Source organism: Myotis davidii, unplaced genomic scaffold (assembly GCF_000327345.1).
Source record: "Myotis davidii unplaced genomic scaffold, ASM32734v1 scaffold323, whole genome shotgun sequence".
Classification (NCBI taxonomy): Eukaryota; Metazoa; Chordata; class Mammalia; order Chiroptera; family Vespertilionidae; genus Myotis; species Myotis davidii.
Window position 1 is genome coordinate 5946390 of NW_006295491.1, and position 17664 is coordinate 5964053.

The 17664-nt window shown below is 39.6% G+C and overlaps 1 protein-coding gene across 1 annotated transcript in view; it reads left to right on the forward strand.

The window, feature by feature from the left end:
* TTC29 (tetratricopeptide repeat domain 29) overlaps positions 1-17664 on the forward strand; it is a 148514-nt gene that overhangs the window by 44103 nt on the left and 86747 nt on the right. The window contains exons 7-8 of the mRNA XM_015568061.1: positions 13799-14011; positions 17414-17499. Of these exons, the coding sequence (XP_015423547.1) occupies positions 13799-14011; positions 17414-17499 (299 nt within the window). The remainder of the gene's footprint in view (positions 1-13798; positions 14012-17413; positions 17500-17664) is intronic.

Here is a 17664-nt window from a genome sequence, read left to right on the forward strand (position 1 = left end):
ATCTGATATGCAGGATGTATTTTCATTGTTACAAATTGAACATAATTAAAGCATAGTGATTAATCACAAAAACAATATGTAATTAGTGTGCTTTCCAATGGTCTTAGGCGACCCCTGTGAAAGCGCCGTTCGACCTCCAAAGGGGTCGTGACCCACAGGTTGAGAACCGCTGATTTAGATGGACTTAGAGCAAGTCAGCTATATCTGCGATGTCCATAGCGGCAGTCACACATAGGTGTATGATGCGACATATGAAGTGCTTTTTCTCATGCATGATGTAGGTGATGTTATTCCCCCTTGCAGATGTGCAGGAAACAGGGATCTGAGAGCTTACGTGAGAACTAAAACATATCAGAGCCCAGACTGGACCCCCGTGTCTTTGGATCTTAGTCTGGTGTCCTTTCACTTCCTGGAACCACATCTCTGCACAAAGGTTTGCTCAGCAGAGAGACCTCGCAAAGCTGACCTTCTGGATTCACCTATTTTTATTAAAATTATAATAATAAAAGGCTCTGATATAAAATGAACCCTGAGAAAATTATAAATAAATAAAAATGCGTCTCCTTTTTTATATCCTCTGTCGTTTGCCAGCTTGACCAACCATCTGCCTTCATGGTCCTTTCCCCATCCCCCGCCCCAAGAGCCCCATGCAGTGTGCACTGAGAATCTCTTTCCATCTGTGGGTACTAGTACCTGACCCCCTCGTGTGTAATGTTTACTACAGTTCCAGCCTATCCAGGTTGTGCAGAGGCAGGATGGTTCTCTAAGAAAGCAAGTCCACGAAGGCAGCACAGTAGAGAGGCCTTTTCAAACAAAGAGCAGGTTGGAGGAGAACGTGACTAGTAGACTGAGGGAGTGGGGGCAGGCAGTCTGGGTGGCTCCATAATCAGGCTTTTGTCATGTGTTGACATATGAATTAGGCTGCTCAATAATTGTGGGTAGGATAACCTAGAATGGGGGAACTAGAAGCAGGAGAAGCTCAAGGAGGCATTGAGACTGGTGAGGGGAGTGGGCTGGTATGTTGGCTAAATAGATGGGAGGGAAGGAGGACTCCAGACATGCAGCAGAAGTAACAGCATTGGTATTCACACGGAGGGTAGGGGATTGGAGGAAGGCAAAATAGAACTTTATATGCAGCATATATGACAAAGAACAAGTAGCTATATTCTGTATAAAGTATGTATCAATTGGTAAGAAAAATGTTAAGATGACTGTAATTTAATGGAAAGAGGATAAAAAGACAATTTGTCAAAGAGGAAATATGATATGTAATGAATATATAGGAAAATAACAAACTTCTACAAAAATCTGTTTGAATCATTGTGAAATGCCATTTAACACTTCTTAAAATGCAAAAAAAAAAAGTAATTAAGATTCCTTAAAATAATACTTACAGGTATTGCTGGTGATAATTTGAATCATTTAAATGGTTTTGGGAAGAAATACAGCAATGCATAGCAAGTATAAAATTTTCAATACATCTTTATCGATTAACTTCACTTTTAGATATGTGGAAAGTAGTTCTAATAAAATAATTTAGGTTAGCGGAAATTTACATGAATCTCTTTACAACTGTTTAAAAATTCTGTATGAATTTGGAAAAGGAGGGGAATGATACTTGAACAAAATTTTCAAGTGCTTTTTAAGATTCCCCCCTCCTAGTGTTTTATTTATGCTGATAAATACATTTTTGCCTGTAAACTATATTACACTTTTGCTAAATATTTTCAAAATTCTTTGTATTTTGAGTCAGTGTTAGGGTGACTGCTTCACAGGATTTGCCTGGGACTGAGCAGGCTCCCAGGACTGGATTCGGTATTTGAACCAGCAAGTCCCGGGCAAACCTGAATAAAATGGTTACCCTAATGTAGGGAACATTAACATTTTATTTTGTATCTCTAAACCTAGCATTTTATTCATGCTCCAAACAATGGTAAGACAATCATGTCTCTTTTTTTTGCTAATAATAGATTTTGACACACATAACATGATTATTGTTGGTTTTAAATGACTCTTCTTTTATTTATTTTAATTTTTGTTGAATTTATTGAGGTGATATTAATTAATAAAATTATATAGGTTTCAAGGGCACAATTCTATAATCCATCATTTGTATATTGTATTGTGTGTTTACCTTCCCAAGTCCAGTCTCTTTCTGTCACCAGTTTTACCCCTTTACCCTCTTCTACCTCTCCCCACCCCCTTTCCCCTCCAGTAATCACCATACTGTTTTTTTTTTAAATTTCTTTATTGGTTAAGGTATTACAAATGAGTCCTCATCCCCCCCCCTCCCCCCTCCCCTCTGACAGCTGTCAGCCTGTTCTGTACCTATGGAATCACTCTTATTTTCTGTTTAAGTTGCTATCATATTTTAAAATTTGTAACCACGAAGCCTCTATTACATACAGAATGCCTCAAGAAAAAACAGCACTGGAACCAACAAAGGGCAACTCATTCAATGTTTACCCTGAAAAGAGATTTCCTGGTGGGCACTGTGGATATTTGGGCTGGGGAAGTGGGGGGAACAAAAACCTCCCTCCAATGGTTGCTGCTGAATCATGACCAAAGCTCTCCCTCAGCCCCCGTGTCCTTCTCCGCCTGCTCACACCTCTAGTACAACTGCCCAAGTTCATGGGGAACGTTTTTTCCCTCTTAATAGTTAAAAAATAAATTATATTTGTCTATTTCCCCTCACTTTTAAACTGCTTCTACATTTGCATTTTAAAGGTCCCTTTGGAGGAAACTTTTCCAAAAAGATTCTCTGGAAGAGTGAACACATTAATCCATTCAGGCTTCCTAGTAACAATATGAAATAAAGCCAAAAAGTGTCTAAGGATGAACCCGATTACTCCAACATATCCACCCATAGGCAGGCGCCCGGCAGCATCTCCCCTTTCACGTCTGCATGGTCGCCTGGCTCACCACTCCGGCACTTCTCGTTCGGATTAAATTCCAAGAATGGATTCGAAAAGTGGGCACTAGTATCCATTTTCCAAGGTGCACCTGACTAGATAAGTATTAGAAACTGATCACTTTACATTGGCATGAAAGTGAATTTAATATTAAAAAGTTATTTTTTGCCCTGGCCAGATTTGCTCAGTGATTAGAGTGTGGGCCTTGGGACCGAAGGGTCACAGGTTCAATTCCTGGTCAAGGGCACATACCTAGTTTGCAGTTCCCCAGCCCCAGTAGGGGCAGGTGAGGGAGGCAACCAATTTATGTCTCTCTCACATCGATGTTTCTCTCTCTCTCTCTCTCTCTCCTCCCCCTTTTCCCTCCCGCTCTCTAGAAATCAATGGAAAAATTATCCTTGGGAGAGGATTAAAAAATAAAAAAAGTTATTTTTCATAAGTTAAGTCAATTAGCATTACTTTTTCTATATTAATTAGTTGTCACTTTTCAAGGCATGTCAGTTTATTTCCCATCTACTATATGTACTTGTTCATAAGACCTTACAGTATTTAATCAAGAGATCCTTTTAAAGTATTGATAGCCACAAGAAAATTATTCCATGTTTGATCTGTGTTAAAGAACCAAAGTCCAAGATCTTTGAATGGAACTTAGAATAAAAATGTAATTAGGTTACATCCCTAAAGTCTGATATATCTTTAAACAAGACTGCAAATGAAACTTTATTAGAGCTTCAAATGAATTATTTCATTGCATTTTTTTAAAATTCATTTTCTTCCCCTTCTCTTTCATGTCTGTGTTACTGACAGAGCTGCCTCTATTTTACCTGTCTTTTTCAGGGAGTTTTAATTATTTACTGCTTAACGAGCAGTGCAGAGACACAGCCTCATTCGGAGGTGCCTGCTCTGCTGCGGGTTTTTCTTTTTCAAAGCTTTGCAGGGAGGTCTTGAAAGCTGCATTGAGCCTCCAGTCTCCACACACTGAATAGATGGCTCTAGAGGCCGCATGGCCTCTGATCCTCTGAGAAGAGGCACTGCCCCAAAAAAGCTCTTTGGAAATACCTCTGTCCAAGAGCGAGAGGGGTGAGAGTTGGGCGAAGTGTACCGTTTCCAACTAGCACCTCAGGTGGGTCTCAATTGGAATAAGTGACACTGCTCCATGCTATTTAGGTGTTAAAGCAGTCCCTATAGCAGACCCATCCAGATTGGCTCCAGCTGGCAGACAAATAGAGACCATGGCATGAAACATTACTGAATCTGTGCAAAACTCAGGCACTCTGCACGGTGCCAGCACATTTGTTTTAATGCCCCTTGCAAACACATCCCAAAGTTGGCATTGCCATCCTCATTTCAGAGCCCTTCAATAAAGGGTGTGAATGGTCCAATTATATCATGATGTTGAGGTTCAAGCCTTGGTCTCTGCATTTATGTCAAACATTAGACACAGTTTCTAAAAAAGGGGTCACCATAAGGAAGTAAAGCCCCATCTCTGGGCATCATTCTGCCACCTGCTTGGTATGTGAATTTAGGCCAGAGAAGCCCTAAGGCTTATCTTCCTCATCTCTAAAATATAGGCACTAACAAATATATGTAGCAGCTACTGTTGTGCTCAGCATATGATCAGTGCTCAAGTAACATTATTTTCTCCCTACAAACTCACCTAGATAGATTATTGTCAGTTTGTTATCTATAATAATAAAAGCATAATATGCTAATTAGACCAAACATCCTTCTGGACGACCTTCCAGAAAAAGCCAGGGCTGCGAGGGAAACCCAGGTTCCGGGTGCCTGCCAGTGGCCGGAGGGAAGCCCAGGTTTCAGGTGCCAGAGGGAAGCTTGTGCCAGCAGCCAGGGGAAGGAAGGCCTACTCTTGCACCAATCTCATGCATCAGGACTCTAGTCCTATATAATAAAAGGCGAATATGCAAACCAACCCAAATGGTGGAGTGACTGGTCGCTATGATGAGCACTGACCACCCAGGGGCAGACACTCAATGCGGGAGCTGCCCCCTGGTGGGCAGTGCGCTCCCATGGGAGCACTGCTTAGTCAGTTCATGGCTGGCAAATGCAGCAGCAGTGGTGCAGTGGCAGGATCCTCTCCTGCCTCCACTGCAGGCGGGTGGTAAGGAGCGAGAGGTCTGGGACTGCGAGAACCCCAGACTGCGAGAGGGAAGTCTTACTCCTGGCTTACTAGTAGCCCTAATCCCCCAGGGGTTTGGGCCTAAGCCGGCAGGCAGACATCCCCAAGGGGTCCCAGACTGCAAGAGGGGCAGGCCAGGCTAAGGAACCCTCCCCTCCCCCAGTGCACAAATGTCGTGCACCAGGCCTCTAGTCTATATATATAAAAGCCTAAGCAACCATTCAACCATTCCACTGCTGGGCTGTTCAACTGGTAACTATGATGCACAATGGCCACCAGGGGGCAGATGCTCAATGCACAGGCATGGAAACATGAAACAGACTGAAGAATCTGAGAAGGAAAGAGGGAGGACAGAGGGAGGAGAGCCGGAAGAGATTAACCAAAGATCTTATATGCACACTAGAGGCCAGGCCAAGGGACCCCACTGATGCATGAATTTGTGCACCGGGCCTCTAGTTTGTTTTATAATATCCAAATTATCATATGCTTATTTTCAATCAAAACCACTCACCTCCAACTTCCATAAGTTAATCAATACTGATACTTTGGTCTATACGCTTCCATCCCTTTCTCTTTACTCATATAAATACACATCCATAATCAGTATGTGGTTTATCTAAAATCAGGAACACTATGTGATTCAAGTAAGAATTATTGATTAAGTCCAGAGCAATATAATTCATTAGTTGATCTAATGTCAATACTGACTTTATTTCTCAGATTTTTATGCTTGTCAACAACGCCTCTAACTTAGTATTTTAAGGTGAGGTGGAAACCATTAAGTAAAACAATTTATCATTTGAGGAAAATAGTAAACTCTATGAATTCTACCAGATTTATAATGGCTAGTATGAATTTCCTATTTATACATTACACATTTTAAAAAATTGAGTAATCTTCATACTTCTGATTATGAACATGTAAGAGCAAAGATGTCTAATGCTTAATCCTTAGAAGCCAGAAAACGTGGATAGGAACCACCTGCCTATGTTTATTAGAACATAGACCAGAGAAGCCTGCCCACCGTTTTCATCACTGGCCACAATGCAGCTATCTAAAATCACAAACAACAATTAATAACAGTTCCTCCAAAATATTGTAGGGATCTTCTAGATTTTATTTATTTATTTTTTGCATTGGTTTCAGGTGTACAGCACAGTAGTTAGACAATCATCTACCAAGTGTTCCCCTCGATATTTCCAGTGCCCGCCTGGCACCATATAAAGTTACCGAAATATTATTGGCTGTATTCCCTAAGCCGTACTTTACATCTCTGGGACCATTTTGTAACTGCTAAATTGTACTTCTTAATCCCTTCTCCTCTTTCACCCAGTCCCCCACAACCCACCAGTCGGCAAATCCTCTGGATTTTAAAAATCAACTTATTAGCATTGCCAACATCAGTAAGAAAGCCCTTGGTGAGTTCCTCCCCCACCTGTGTTCCTGGGGTCCTTTCCTCTGTCTGGCTTAATAACCCGTGCCCTTTAACCAGGGTGTGGTAGCATTCCTATAATGTCCACCTGAAGTCTTCGCTCAAAATGATAAAGGAAGAATTTCATTTTCTAAATAGCATCTTAAATTTCTTCTAAGTATCCCAACGTAGCAACAAAAGTTATGGGCACATTTTCTTCCTGGTTTATTAAGGAGACTATTGAGCTGCAGGACAGAATCTCTGCTTTCCAGTGTTCCATTTGCAAAGGCGTGCAGTGGGTTATAATATAGAACAGATCTCCTCTGACAAGAGAGAAACCCTTGAAAATGATAGTTTCCACTGGGAAATGGGACCGGCCCTTAACTATTTCTGCATGTATAGTGCCATTATAATGATCAGAATGGAATGTAAAAACCTAAAGATAATATAAAATGTTCATGTGGTTAAACTGAAATGGAAAGCAGTGTCTTTTGTTTTTACAAAAGGGCAATAACATTTTTCTCTTTCTGCTACTCTTCAGTATTGCTTCTAGCAGATTTTATGTCTACATTGTATGGAATAGTAGCTTAACGCCAAAGATGTCCAGTAGCTCCAGATTAAAATGTCATAAAATATACATAAAGCTTTATTGTTCCTTTAGGTTGCTGCTTTAAACTAAAGTGGAATATTTCCCTAAATTCCTCAACAAATGTGCACAATTTAGAACTAAATATGCCTAAGACTTATACGAGTGCTGCTGAAGAAATAGACCTTATGGGCCTGTCAAATTATTTTCATGCAATTGTTTCTGTGGCATTATTTCTACTGGCAAATGTACAAGTTGATAGAAAAGGAAATAATTAGCTACTTTCAGAACTGCTGATGCATGGAGCTAATGCAGGCCAGTCTGAGCGTCTTAGAGATTGTGACATTTTAAATTACCTGAACGAAAAAAAAAACCAGGAGCCATCTTTGGACATAATTAACATCTTGCCAAATGAATGTCAGGCTAGACAGAGTCACACTTTATTTATGAAATATTATTTTATTCAAACTTGCTCTCCCCCTTATTATATTGCAAACTTTAGATTTGTGTGCTGTTTTCTTAAGTGGAGCAACTTCTTTTTTTTTTTTCTTTTTTCTTTTCCCTCCCCCTTCAAGTAATCAATGCACTGCTGAATGAGTTCATTTTAATGCACTCAATCATGCCTCTAATGTTCGTAGCTTACGGGCGCAAGCATCAGTAATGCAGGAATGTTATATGGCTTTAGTTTGGGCCATTTCATAAAATATTCATGGAATCAAAAATGTGCATCAAAATAGCGGCTGGGAGAATTACATTTATGTTCCTGCTTTTATGGCAGCTTCACATTTAAACCCATTTGTGTTAATATCTAGTCAATCTTCCTACTTTAAAAAAAACTAAAATGGGAGAGATCATATACATTCTCCTTTGCTTAATATTTGTTCTAGACATCTGCTGTGATACCACAAATATCTATAAACTTTCAGAGACGCTACGCAGGGAAGAGAGGCAAACAACTATTTGGATAATACCCAAATATATAAAATCTTATTTTCTCTACATAGTGTTTGTCTTAGAATCCTACCAAGCAATTTTGCAGTTTACAACATTGTTTGGGCTTGGTTCGTATTTTTATATAAATGGATGGATTTCTTGGTTGTGTGGGCTTTCGGTAAAGTGAAATTCCTTTCTAGTAGTGTTATTTTGAAAGTGCACTTTCCTTTATGTGACAAACAAAATACGTTTCCTTTATGTGTCAACCTTTTTATTGTTTATGTAAATGTTATATAATTGTTTAAAAAAACAACCACCCTGAGGCTTAGGCTACTTCTATCCACACCTGGACCCTCTTGTTCTACGCACTTGTTCATGGTGTGTCCCTAAGAGGTGCTTTCTGGCATTACCTCCTATAATTGAGATAAATTGATCATTGATGATATTGATGGGAGGCCATCTCCAGTCTATTCAACAAGACATATTGGCTCCATTTTCTTCCCTGAGTCACTGGAAGTATTAGCGGACTCTATATTCTTGCCAAGCACTTGGGTGAGCAGTAGTTGGTGTATCTTCCTTCTTGTGATGACTCGTGTGATCCTTGTTGCTCACGGTGATGAGGAGTATTTGCTGGTAATTCAGGAGACTTTTAACATCTATGACTATTCCCGAGGCCTTCTCTTTTCTGTCCTTATTTCAGTTAACTTTTATTTTTGTGAGACCTTGGTGTAATCATTCTTCTCTCCGACCTCTTCTTCAATAGGAACTAATGTTGGTATTTGATAATTCCAGAAAAGGGCAGTTGTCTAGATCCTTGTCCTTCAATGAGATTGATGGTAGAATCTGAAAATCTGTCCTGGTTCTAATACATTAAAGTTTATTCTTTTTAAGTTTATTTGATGACAAAATGTAGTAGGCTGTATATGAAGACTTGGAAGATGCTATAAAGGGATGCTGTGAGCCAACGTGGAAAAATCTAGTTCGTGATCTTCATTTATATTTAGCTGTGTCAAAATGAGCACTCTGTTGATGACCATTTAAGGTATTTCTATTAAATTTAAATTTCAAAACAAGATGTATTATGTCTTAATAAATATGTAGTCTCAATATCAGAGTCTTTACTCAGAAAGTAATAAAATCTTTAAAATTCCTATGCACAGTTGGAAATATAAATTGGATGGAAATCATATCATTGTTAATCATGCTTAAAGGGAAATACTTGCATATTTAGATTACTATAGTCCCTTTATAGGATAGACGTATATTTTAACATTTTAAATCAAACATTGTACTATTTTATATAATATGTACTTTCAATCTGACCAGCCTTTAGCAGTTTTAGCCACGCCCTTTATGTGCTTATGGTCATTTAGATCAAGTCCCTGCTGGCTTATTTACTGACCTATTTACCTCCGAATGATTTTAGAAATGAGTCCCTACATCTGAGAAGGACTGGAAAACTCTACTTCCTCTGTGTAGGCACTTTGGTGTAAAATGCTGATCAGAATCCCCAGGGAGCTCATCTGTGGCAAAGTGATTAAGGAACAGTGAAAGCATAAACAGCTAGGTATGGCCACAGGTGACTAAGTCTGGGGCACCTGAGGAATTCCAGGTGCCCCCACAGATGTCACCACATGGTTCAGGGAAGTAAGAAATTTAGATGTAGGTCATATCTGAAGCCCATCTGAGGCTAACACCTGTGCTTCTATGTTAGAGGTGACCTTGATTATCTGAATATAGTCACAGTTATAGAATGGGAAGAGACTAGAAATCACACAATTTAAGCATTACTTTTTTACTTGAGAGATTTATGTCCATCAAATATAACTTACCCCACCTAAAGTCCTGACTCTTGGTTTGTTGACTAGCATGTGATATGGTGGTACGAAGCTGTACGTGTGTTTGTGATCCCGGGTTTAAATCCTAAACATCTGTTTTTAGCCATTTAAGTCATTTAACCTTTGTGAGCCTCAAGCTTTCTCTTTAGTGTAAGAGTAATATTTACTTCACCAGTTTTTTGAATGTTAAATCACATAGTGTATAGGATGGGGAAGCTTTCCATTTTAACTAGCACCTAGCAGGCCTTCAGGGGAGAATAGTTCCCTATTCTCTTTTACCTGAGCATCTTGAACCACGATCCTTCCTTGTGGGACACCTCAAGTAGTCTCTTCTGAGCGCTGAATCTTGGCCAGTCATCAGGAGCTAAGCACTACTAGCCCCAAAGCCCCAGCAAAAATCGAGCTCATCCGAAGACAACTATTCTCAGTAATTCAGAGGCCGCCTTTCATTGCAACCGGCCAACACCAATGTCCCAAGTACCTCCCTTACTCATTCCTGATTAGACAGCCTGTGCATGATGCCTAATGGCATCAGTGACCCAGGGAAGTCTGGGATATGTGGGACACAAGGACACAGTCCCCACCTTTTCTTCACTCTTCCCCACATTCACCCCTCTCCCCATTTCCTCCACCTTTCCTTTCCCCACTTTCTGCCTTCCCCTCCCCTCCCCCTTTTTGTCCCCTTGCAAATCAAATATTGAACATGACTATCAACTCTGTTTTATTTGCTTCATTATACCTCATTTGCATGTCATTGTAATTAGTTCAGTTAACCAAAGCCTCATCTCCTGGCTCTCCTCCTAAAATTCTTAGCAAATCTATTATTTTATAACACAACTTTGGACCCTCTTTCCATCTGGTTACTCGATGTTGTTAAGTCTTTCCTAGCTTCCTTACAGTCCCATTTTTTTTCTGGGCTTTCTGGTTTACTCACAGTCCCCTGTATCCACCATCTCCTGTTCACATGGCCAAAGAGAAATATGTGTCTATGCTTTGTGAACAGATGGATGCTGGATAGGAAAAAAGAACTCTTGTATACATCTTCCCAGGGAGGCAGAGCTGTACTTTACAGGTAGAAATATAGTTAACAGAGGAAACATAGCACACATCTATGTCAATGCTTCATTCGAGTTTCTTAAAGAATGAGGGTCATGGGTATTCAGAGCAAGGTGTTTCTGGTGAGAGGTGCTAAGGAGAGAGATGACAAACTACGCTGCTTTTTGGGAGGTAAAGAAAAATTGTCGGTTAAATGTAAAGATAGATTAGAGCAGTGAACTTCAACCTTGAGTATTCGTATCAAAAATGAAAAAGGATTGGGCATTATTTTTAAAATAGCTCCTATTGTATACTTCTTATTACAAATGGACATAATGTGCTGATAGAAACATTAGGAAATGACAGTTATAAGAGAGAAAAAATAAAAGCAGGAAAAACCCGTTCCTCACCTGTATAACACTGATAATGTTTTGTAAATGTTTTCTGATGCTTTTCAATATTAACACCAGGCCATGTAATGAAATATTCTTATATAATATCATACTTATAGCCTTTATAATATCATTTTTGCCGTCTTTTATCATGTGAAAATTTCATAATACAAGTTTATAAACATCTCTGCAGTACACATTCCCGTTTGTCTGTGTCTTTGCTCATATGCCCTCCTCTGCCTGACACAGCAGGGTCCAGGCAGGCCACGTCTTTACTAAATTTTTTTTAAATATATGTTATTGATTTTTTACAGAGAGGAAGGGAGAGAGATAGAGAGTTAGAAACATCGATGAGAGAGAAACATCGATCAGCTGCCTCCTGCACATCTCCTACTGGGGTTGTGCCCGCAACCCAAGTACATGCCCTTGACCGGAATCGAACCTGGGACCCTTCAGTCCGCAGGCCGACGCTCTATCCACTGAGCCAAGCCGGTTTCGGTGTCTTTACTGAATTTGGGTACAGATTATTTGCTCATTAACCATCTCTCTTTTTGAAAATATTTGTGTTGATTTCAGAGAGAAAGGGAGAGGGAGAGATAGAAATATCAATGATGAGCGAGAATCATTGATCAGCTGCCTCCTGCACGTCCCCCACTGAGTTTTGAGCCTGCAACCTGTACATGTTCCCTGACTGGGAACCAAACCATTACCTCCTGGTTCATAGGTCGATGCTCAACCACTGAGCCACGCAGACTGGCAGACTGGACATTATCCATTTCCTTTGTGTTTCTGTGTGAATACTATTCTTTTTTATGTGTGCATTCTTTAATGCTTTAATATTGGTAATGTTAGATAACAAATTTGGTGCAAAAATAGGAGGAAATTATATGTCATAGCCTTGGCAGTGGCTACACTATCCGGTAATATCCAGCCTGTAATATCCAGTGAATCCTATTTGAGGAAATTCATTGAACCTGATATAATCTAAACAGGGTTAATTTAATCAGCCACAATAACATGGTAATAAGGACTCAACTGTGTCTTTTGCAGGAAAAGGAAATTGTACTTAAAAAACAAATTAGTGCCCTAACCAGTTTGGCTCAGTAGATAAAGCGTTGGCCTGCGGACTGAAAGATCCCAGGTTCGATTCTGGTCAAGGGCATGTGGCTTGGTTGTGGGCACATCCCCAGTGGGGGGTGTGCAGGAGGCAGCTGGTCGATACTTCTCTCTCATGGATGTTTCTAACTCTATCCCTCTCCCTTTCTCTCTGTAAAAAGTCAATAAAATATATTAAATAAAAAAAACAAATCAGTGGCTATATTTCAATCAACCATTTGGATTTTTAAAAACTATTATCACTATGTCAACAGTAGTGATGTTTATTGAGCACATACTCTGCATCAGGTATTGAACTCATATTAATTTCTCACCCAAACACCTTAAATAGTTCCACTATAATTGTATTTTACAGAAGAATTAAACTCAGGCACAGGGAGAGTAGTAATTAGCCTGAGGCTCAACAGCAAAAAATGATAAAATAAAGTTGGGATAGAAACTCAGGCTGTTTGGACTCATCCTTAACCACTTCTGTTTGAACTCCTAGATATAAGTGCTTTTCTAGTTTATTTCAATTAGGGAACTTCAGTAAAAGAGTATTTACATTACAGGACGGGGTGAACATTTCCACAAGGCAATTCACAAGTAAAATGCAATCCATAGTAGGGAGCTGCAAGCTGCTCTTCCAGAAATGGGCTTGCTCATATTCCAAGGAATGAAATGACTCAAAGCTAATTTAGAGTTTTGGCTTTGAGAAGATATAGTTGGACTATATTGGAGAATGTAATCCAGAAAGGCAGTTAAGTTACATTTTGATTATTCAAAATTAAACAGAATTATGTACACAAATGCCTGCTTGGAAAGTTCTGTCAACTTTGAGAAGGCCCATAATATTTGAATTTGAAAGTTCTAATGGATGCATCCTTTCTCAAGATACCAGCATCCGTCTGGAGAATGAAGAATGCTGCCTGGTGGGAGAGCAGTGCAGGGCAGTGGTGCGGAGCCTGGCGCCGGAGTCAGACTGCCTGTATCTACGCACCCACTACTACACGTGCCGTCTTGGGCAAAGTTCTTACCCTCACTTTCTCTTCTGTAAAATGGAATCATAAGTCTAGTCCACGTGACTGTTCTGAAGATTGAGAAATGCATATAAAGCACATAACTCCGTGCTTTGCATATGTAATGTTAAATGAATGTTAGCCAGTGTGATGCTGATTAATAATTATTAGTGGACTTTCACACTCTCTCTAAACATCGGTAATCCTATTCAGTTTCTACTACCAAAGTGCATCCCTCTAGCAAGTGTCCAACCAGAATCAGTGCTGTATCTGAGGTCCACACAGAGACAGCTCCCTTTCCAGCTTAAGTCTTAGAAACCCTTGAATATATTTCACGCTCTCCCCCACCCCCTTAATAGTAAAACATAAGATGTACGCAAAATTTTTGAAAGTATGTTCTGGCCTGTGGTTTATATTTATGAATGGCTCTTACTCTTCAGGTAAGCTTCTGGAAGCTGCCGAGCATTATGAAGCGTTCCATCAATTGACGCAAGGGCGGAGGTGGAAGGATGAGACAGGCCGCTTTCTCAACTTGTTGGCCTGCGAGAGTCTCCTGAGGACGTACAGATTACTCTCCGACAAAATGCTGGAAAATAAAGATTACACACAGGCCATCAGAATTCTAATAAAAGCTTCTGAAATAGCCAAAGAAGGTAAGTGGAAAGAACACTCTCGCATGGCTTCCTTTAATGGGCAGACGCTGCTTCTCCCGAGAGAGGTATAAGCATCGTCAAGTGTTTGGGTGATTATTTCCTATGAAATGCAAAGACAAATGCCATCAATATCCTTTCAAATTTCACTGTAAAACAGAGGAGCCTTAGTGCTGACAACAAGAAATCCATTAGTTTCTTGAAAGCTTTATCTCCAAAATTACAACCTACTGGGAGGAGTGTTGTAAAACAATGAACCCATAATGAGAAAGTACAGTCATTTGCAAAAGTTAGTGTGTGTGTGTGTGTGTGTGTGTGTGTGTGTGTGTGTGTTTAAGGTCTTATTATTCTCATAATCTGATAGACCTTTCATTGTTTGTAAATTCCCCATTGTCAGGTAATAGGGAAGATTTGATAAATATTAGGAGTAACAGGACAATAGAACTCTAATATATTGTAGACTCTTGCCTGCCACAGTGTGGCCTTTGGGCTGGCAGTGTCAGCATCATCAGGAAGCTTGTAAGTAAAGCAGCAACTCAGGGCCCCACCTGGGACCTCCTGCATCAGAATCTGCAGTTAGCAAGTTCCCCAGGTGATTCACACTCACTCACATGACAGCAGTAGAAACACCTTTGCAAAAGGGGATCCCTGATATTCTGTATCATTTGCATACATATGAAGTATTTAAAAATTGTGGCACATACTAGTATGCTCACAAGCTTTTACTTTGTGAAATGCAAGGGTATTTTATTACCATACTAGTGGTCCGGTGCATGAAATTCCTTTACTGGAAGGGGGGGTCCCTCAGCCTAGCCTGTGCCCTCTCACAGTCAGGGAGCCCCATGATTGATCACCCCGCAGAAGGAAGCCCTGCCCATACACCACAGCCCGCTGGTCGGTGGCCTGGGCCTCCCTCCATGGGGTGATCATGGGGCAATGGCTGGGCCCCCAACCAATCCCATTGTACCCCGCCTTGGCTGGCCTGGCACCAGTGGGTGTCATAGCATGGTAGTCTGGATGTTCGTTCTGCTGTTCAGCCATTCGGTCAATTTGCATATTATACTTTTATTATTATGGATAGTAATGTATTACTAGAGTAGCCTTTTCATGAAGAAAAAAAGATAAAAATTATGCTCTTGCCCTGAACTTTATTGGCTTGTGGATATATTTTCTCTATTGGAATAACAGATGGCTTATTTGGAATAAGCAAGACTGATTTTCCTGGGTGTGATTTTAATTTTCTAAGGAGCAAAAGTAAACAGCTTATTGTCTCTATTATGTATTTTAATGATATTAGTTGGAATACCCATAGGAAAACATCCCTCCCCCCCCCTCTTTGAAAGATGTATTTCACTGCATGAACTACTTTTGAATGAATGGTGATCTAGTATCTTCTCTAAAGGGGTAAACCGTGATGTAAATAGTTAGCTCTTAGATCAATTGCAGTAGCTGACTTTAGTTACCTGGAAAGTTATGTGGAATTTCAATGATATCAATTAGGAAAAGGTATTTTGCTTTAGGTTCCCATATGCTAAACTGTAAAGTCGTTCACAAAGAAAGAATGGTTCCCATCAAGAATCTTGAAAATAAAAACAGTATTTTCTTTAAGATAAATGATTATTGATTTAGAGAGCAAAGCCAATATTAATTCAACCCACTCAAACTACACAATATAAATAGTATTTCTCCCTTTGCTAGATGTGTCACTCAACTTTAATAGCGCTGACATTTCCCACCATTCTTTCATTGCTTTCACTTTATCTTAACTTTTTCTGAACTAGTAAAGAGGAAAAAATTTTATGCTTAAATCCCATTTTAAAACTAATATTTGATGTGATCCAGCTGTTTAATTTAGCTGCCTCAAAATCTGTGGTTCTCAACCTTGGCTGCACATTAGAATCACCTGGGAATCTTTTTAAAATCCTGGGCCTCATCCTCGGGCCCAGAAATCAGGATCTATCACTGCTCAAAATCTATCAACCAGGGTAGATGTTCTTCCTCTCCTCCTCTTTGCTGGGATGCCCTTTACAAAAAAAATAGATGCAAATGATAGTAATGCATCATGTGGTTAGTGGTTTAACACAATTACTCCACTGAACACAGCAAGTCACATATAACCAACTTTTCATCATTCCAGGGCCACATCCCTTCTCAGCCTCTTCCTTTTGCCGCCCCCTCCCTCTCCTCCCTAGTCTCATTCCTATCCCATCACTCATAAACCTATTCTAGAGGAAAAGTTAGTGCCCAGGTGAATTTTAAGAGTTAAAATTCCAGACTGGATCTACCGGTCCCATCCACTATGCTGAACGGAAATCTTAGAATTCTCTGCAATTGGTGTAATGGCTAGAGAAGAAAAAAATACAGCCACTGGCATTAGCAGTCCTGTTTTCTTGCAGTCTTCCAAATGAGACACGCTTCGTGAGGGATAATGCACTCATGAAGTGCTGAGCGTGAAAGCAGCACAGAGAATTGCTGGCTCCTGCTGACATCCATCATGGTGGGAACGCAGAGTTCAGAAATCTAAGGATACTTACGTTCTAAAGATCAAAAGTGAGGGTGCACCGGTCAGCATTTGCATTACCTAGGAGTTAGTTAGGTGACACTGAAAGCCAATGACCTCCCAAAGTAGAAGTATAGTATTCTTTTCATGTTTAAGCATCTTGAATGGTTTTTATAAGTATATCATATGTAAATGTTATATTTAGTGTATTAAATGTGAGTAAATTATGTTTATGAGATGGTATGATGTATATATTATTGGACCACATGTTGCATGTTTACGCATTCCACTTTTGGAAAAGAGAATTTGATAATTCCTGGAATAAAGCGCATTACACAGAAATAAGAAAGGTTTAATTCCTTGTGAAAAGAAGATGAAAAACAAAGAAAAATGACTCTTTCGGTCACTCTCATCCAAGTTTTAACCAATAGCTTTTAAATTGAACCTAATAAAAAATAATTCCTGAATTTGCTAATTATCTGCCCTGTTAGAGACTTAGCTCAATATCAGTTTTGTGTATGCATGTTTGTGTATGCATCATGTAATGTTGGTTCTCTTAACTGATTATTTGATGTGTGTAGTAGCAGCCATGCTGGACGACTATAGGTCTTTACACAGTGGACCAGCATAGAAATTATACATGAGTTTCAAAATGATAATACCGGTCTGTGCATGTCGGGGATAACTCCTCGTGATTATATTACTTATGCACCTTAACATCTGTGATTCAGGTAAATTTTGAAGGAACAGACTTTTTTTTTTTTAACAGAAAACAGATTTCAGAGATTTTTGATAAATGTGTATACTTTGCTATAACTGTTTACTGTCTTCAAAGCAAATATTCTGTTTGTTGTAATGAATAAATTTCTTTAAAGCCACGATAATTTTCTGTATTTTCACTTTAGCAAATGACAAGAAGATGGAAGGGGAAGCTTCCTATTACTTGGGCTTAGCACACTTGGCTGCCGGAGAACATGACACAGCATTAGAAGTAAGTTGAACTAAATGTTTAAGTGTTCCCACTTTAAATTTTTGTTTTATTATATTTTATTTTATTGTATGTTGTTATAAGTCTAACAGATATGGACCTTATAGCAGTGTACACATATATAGACACTAACGCACAATAGCAATATTCTGGAAGCACAAAAATTGT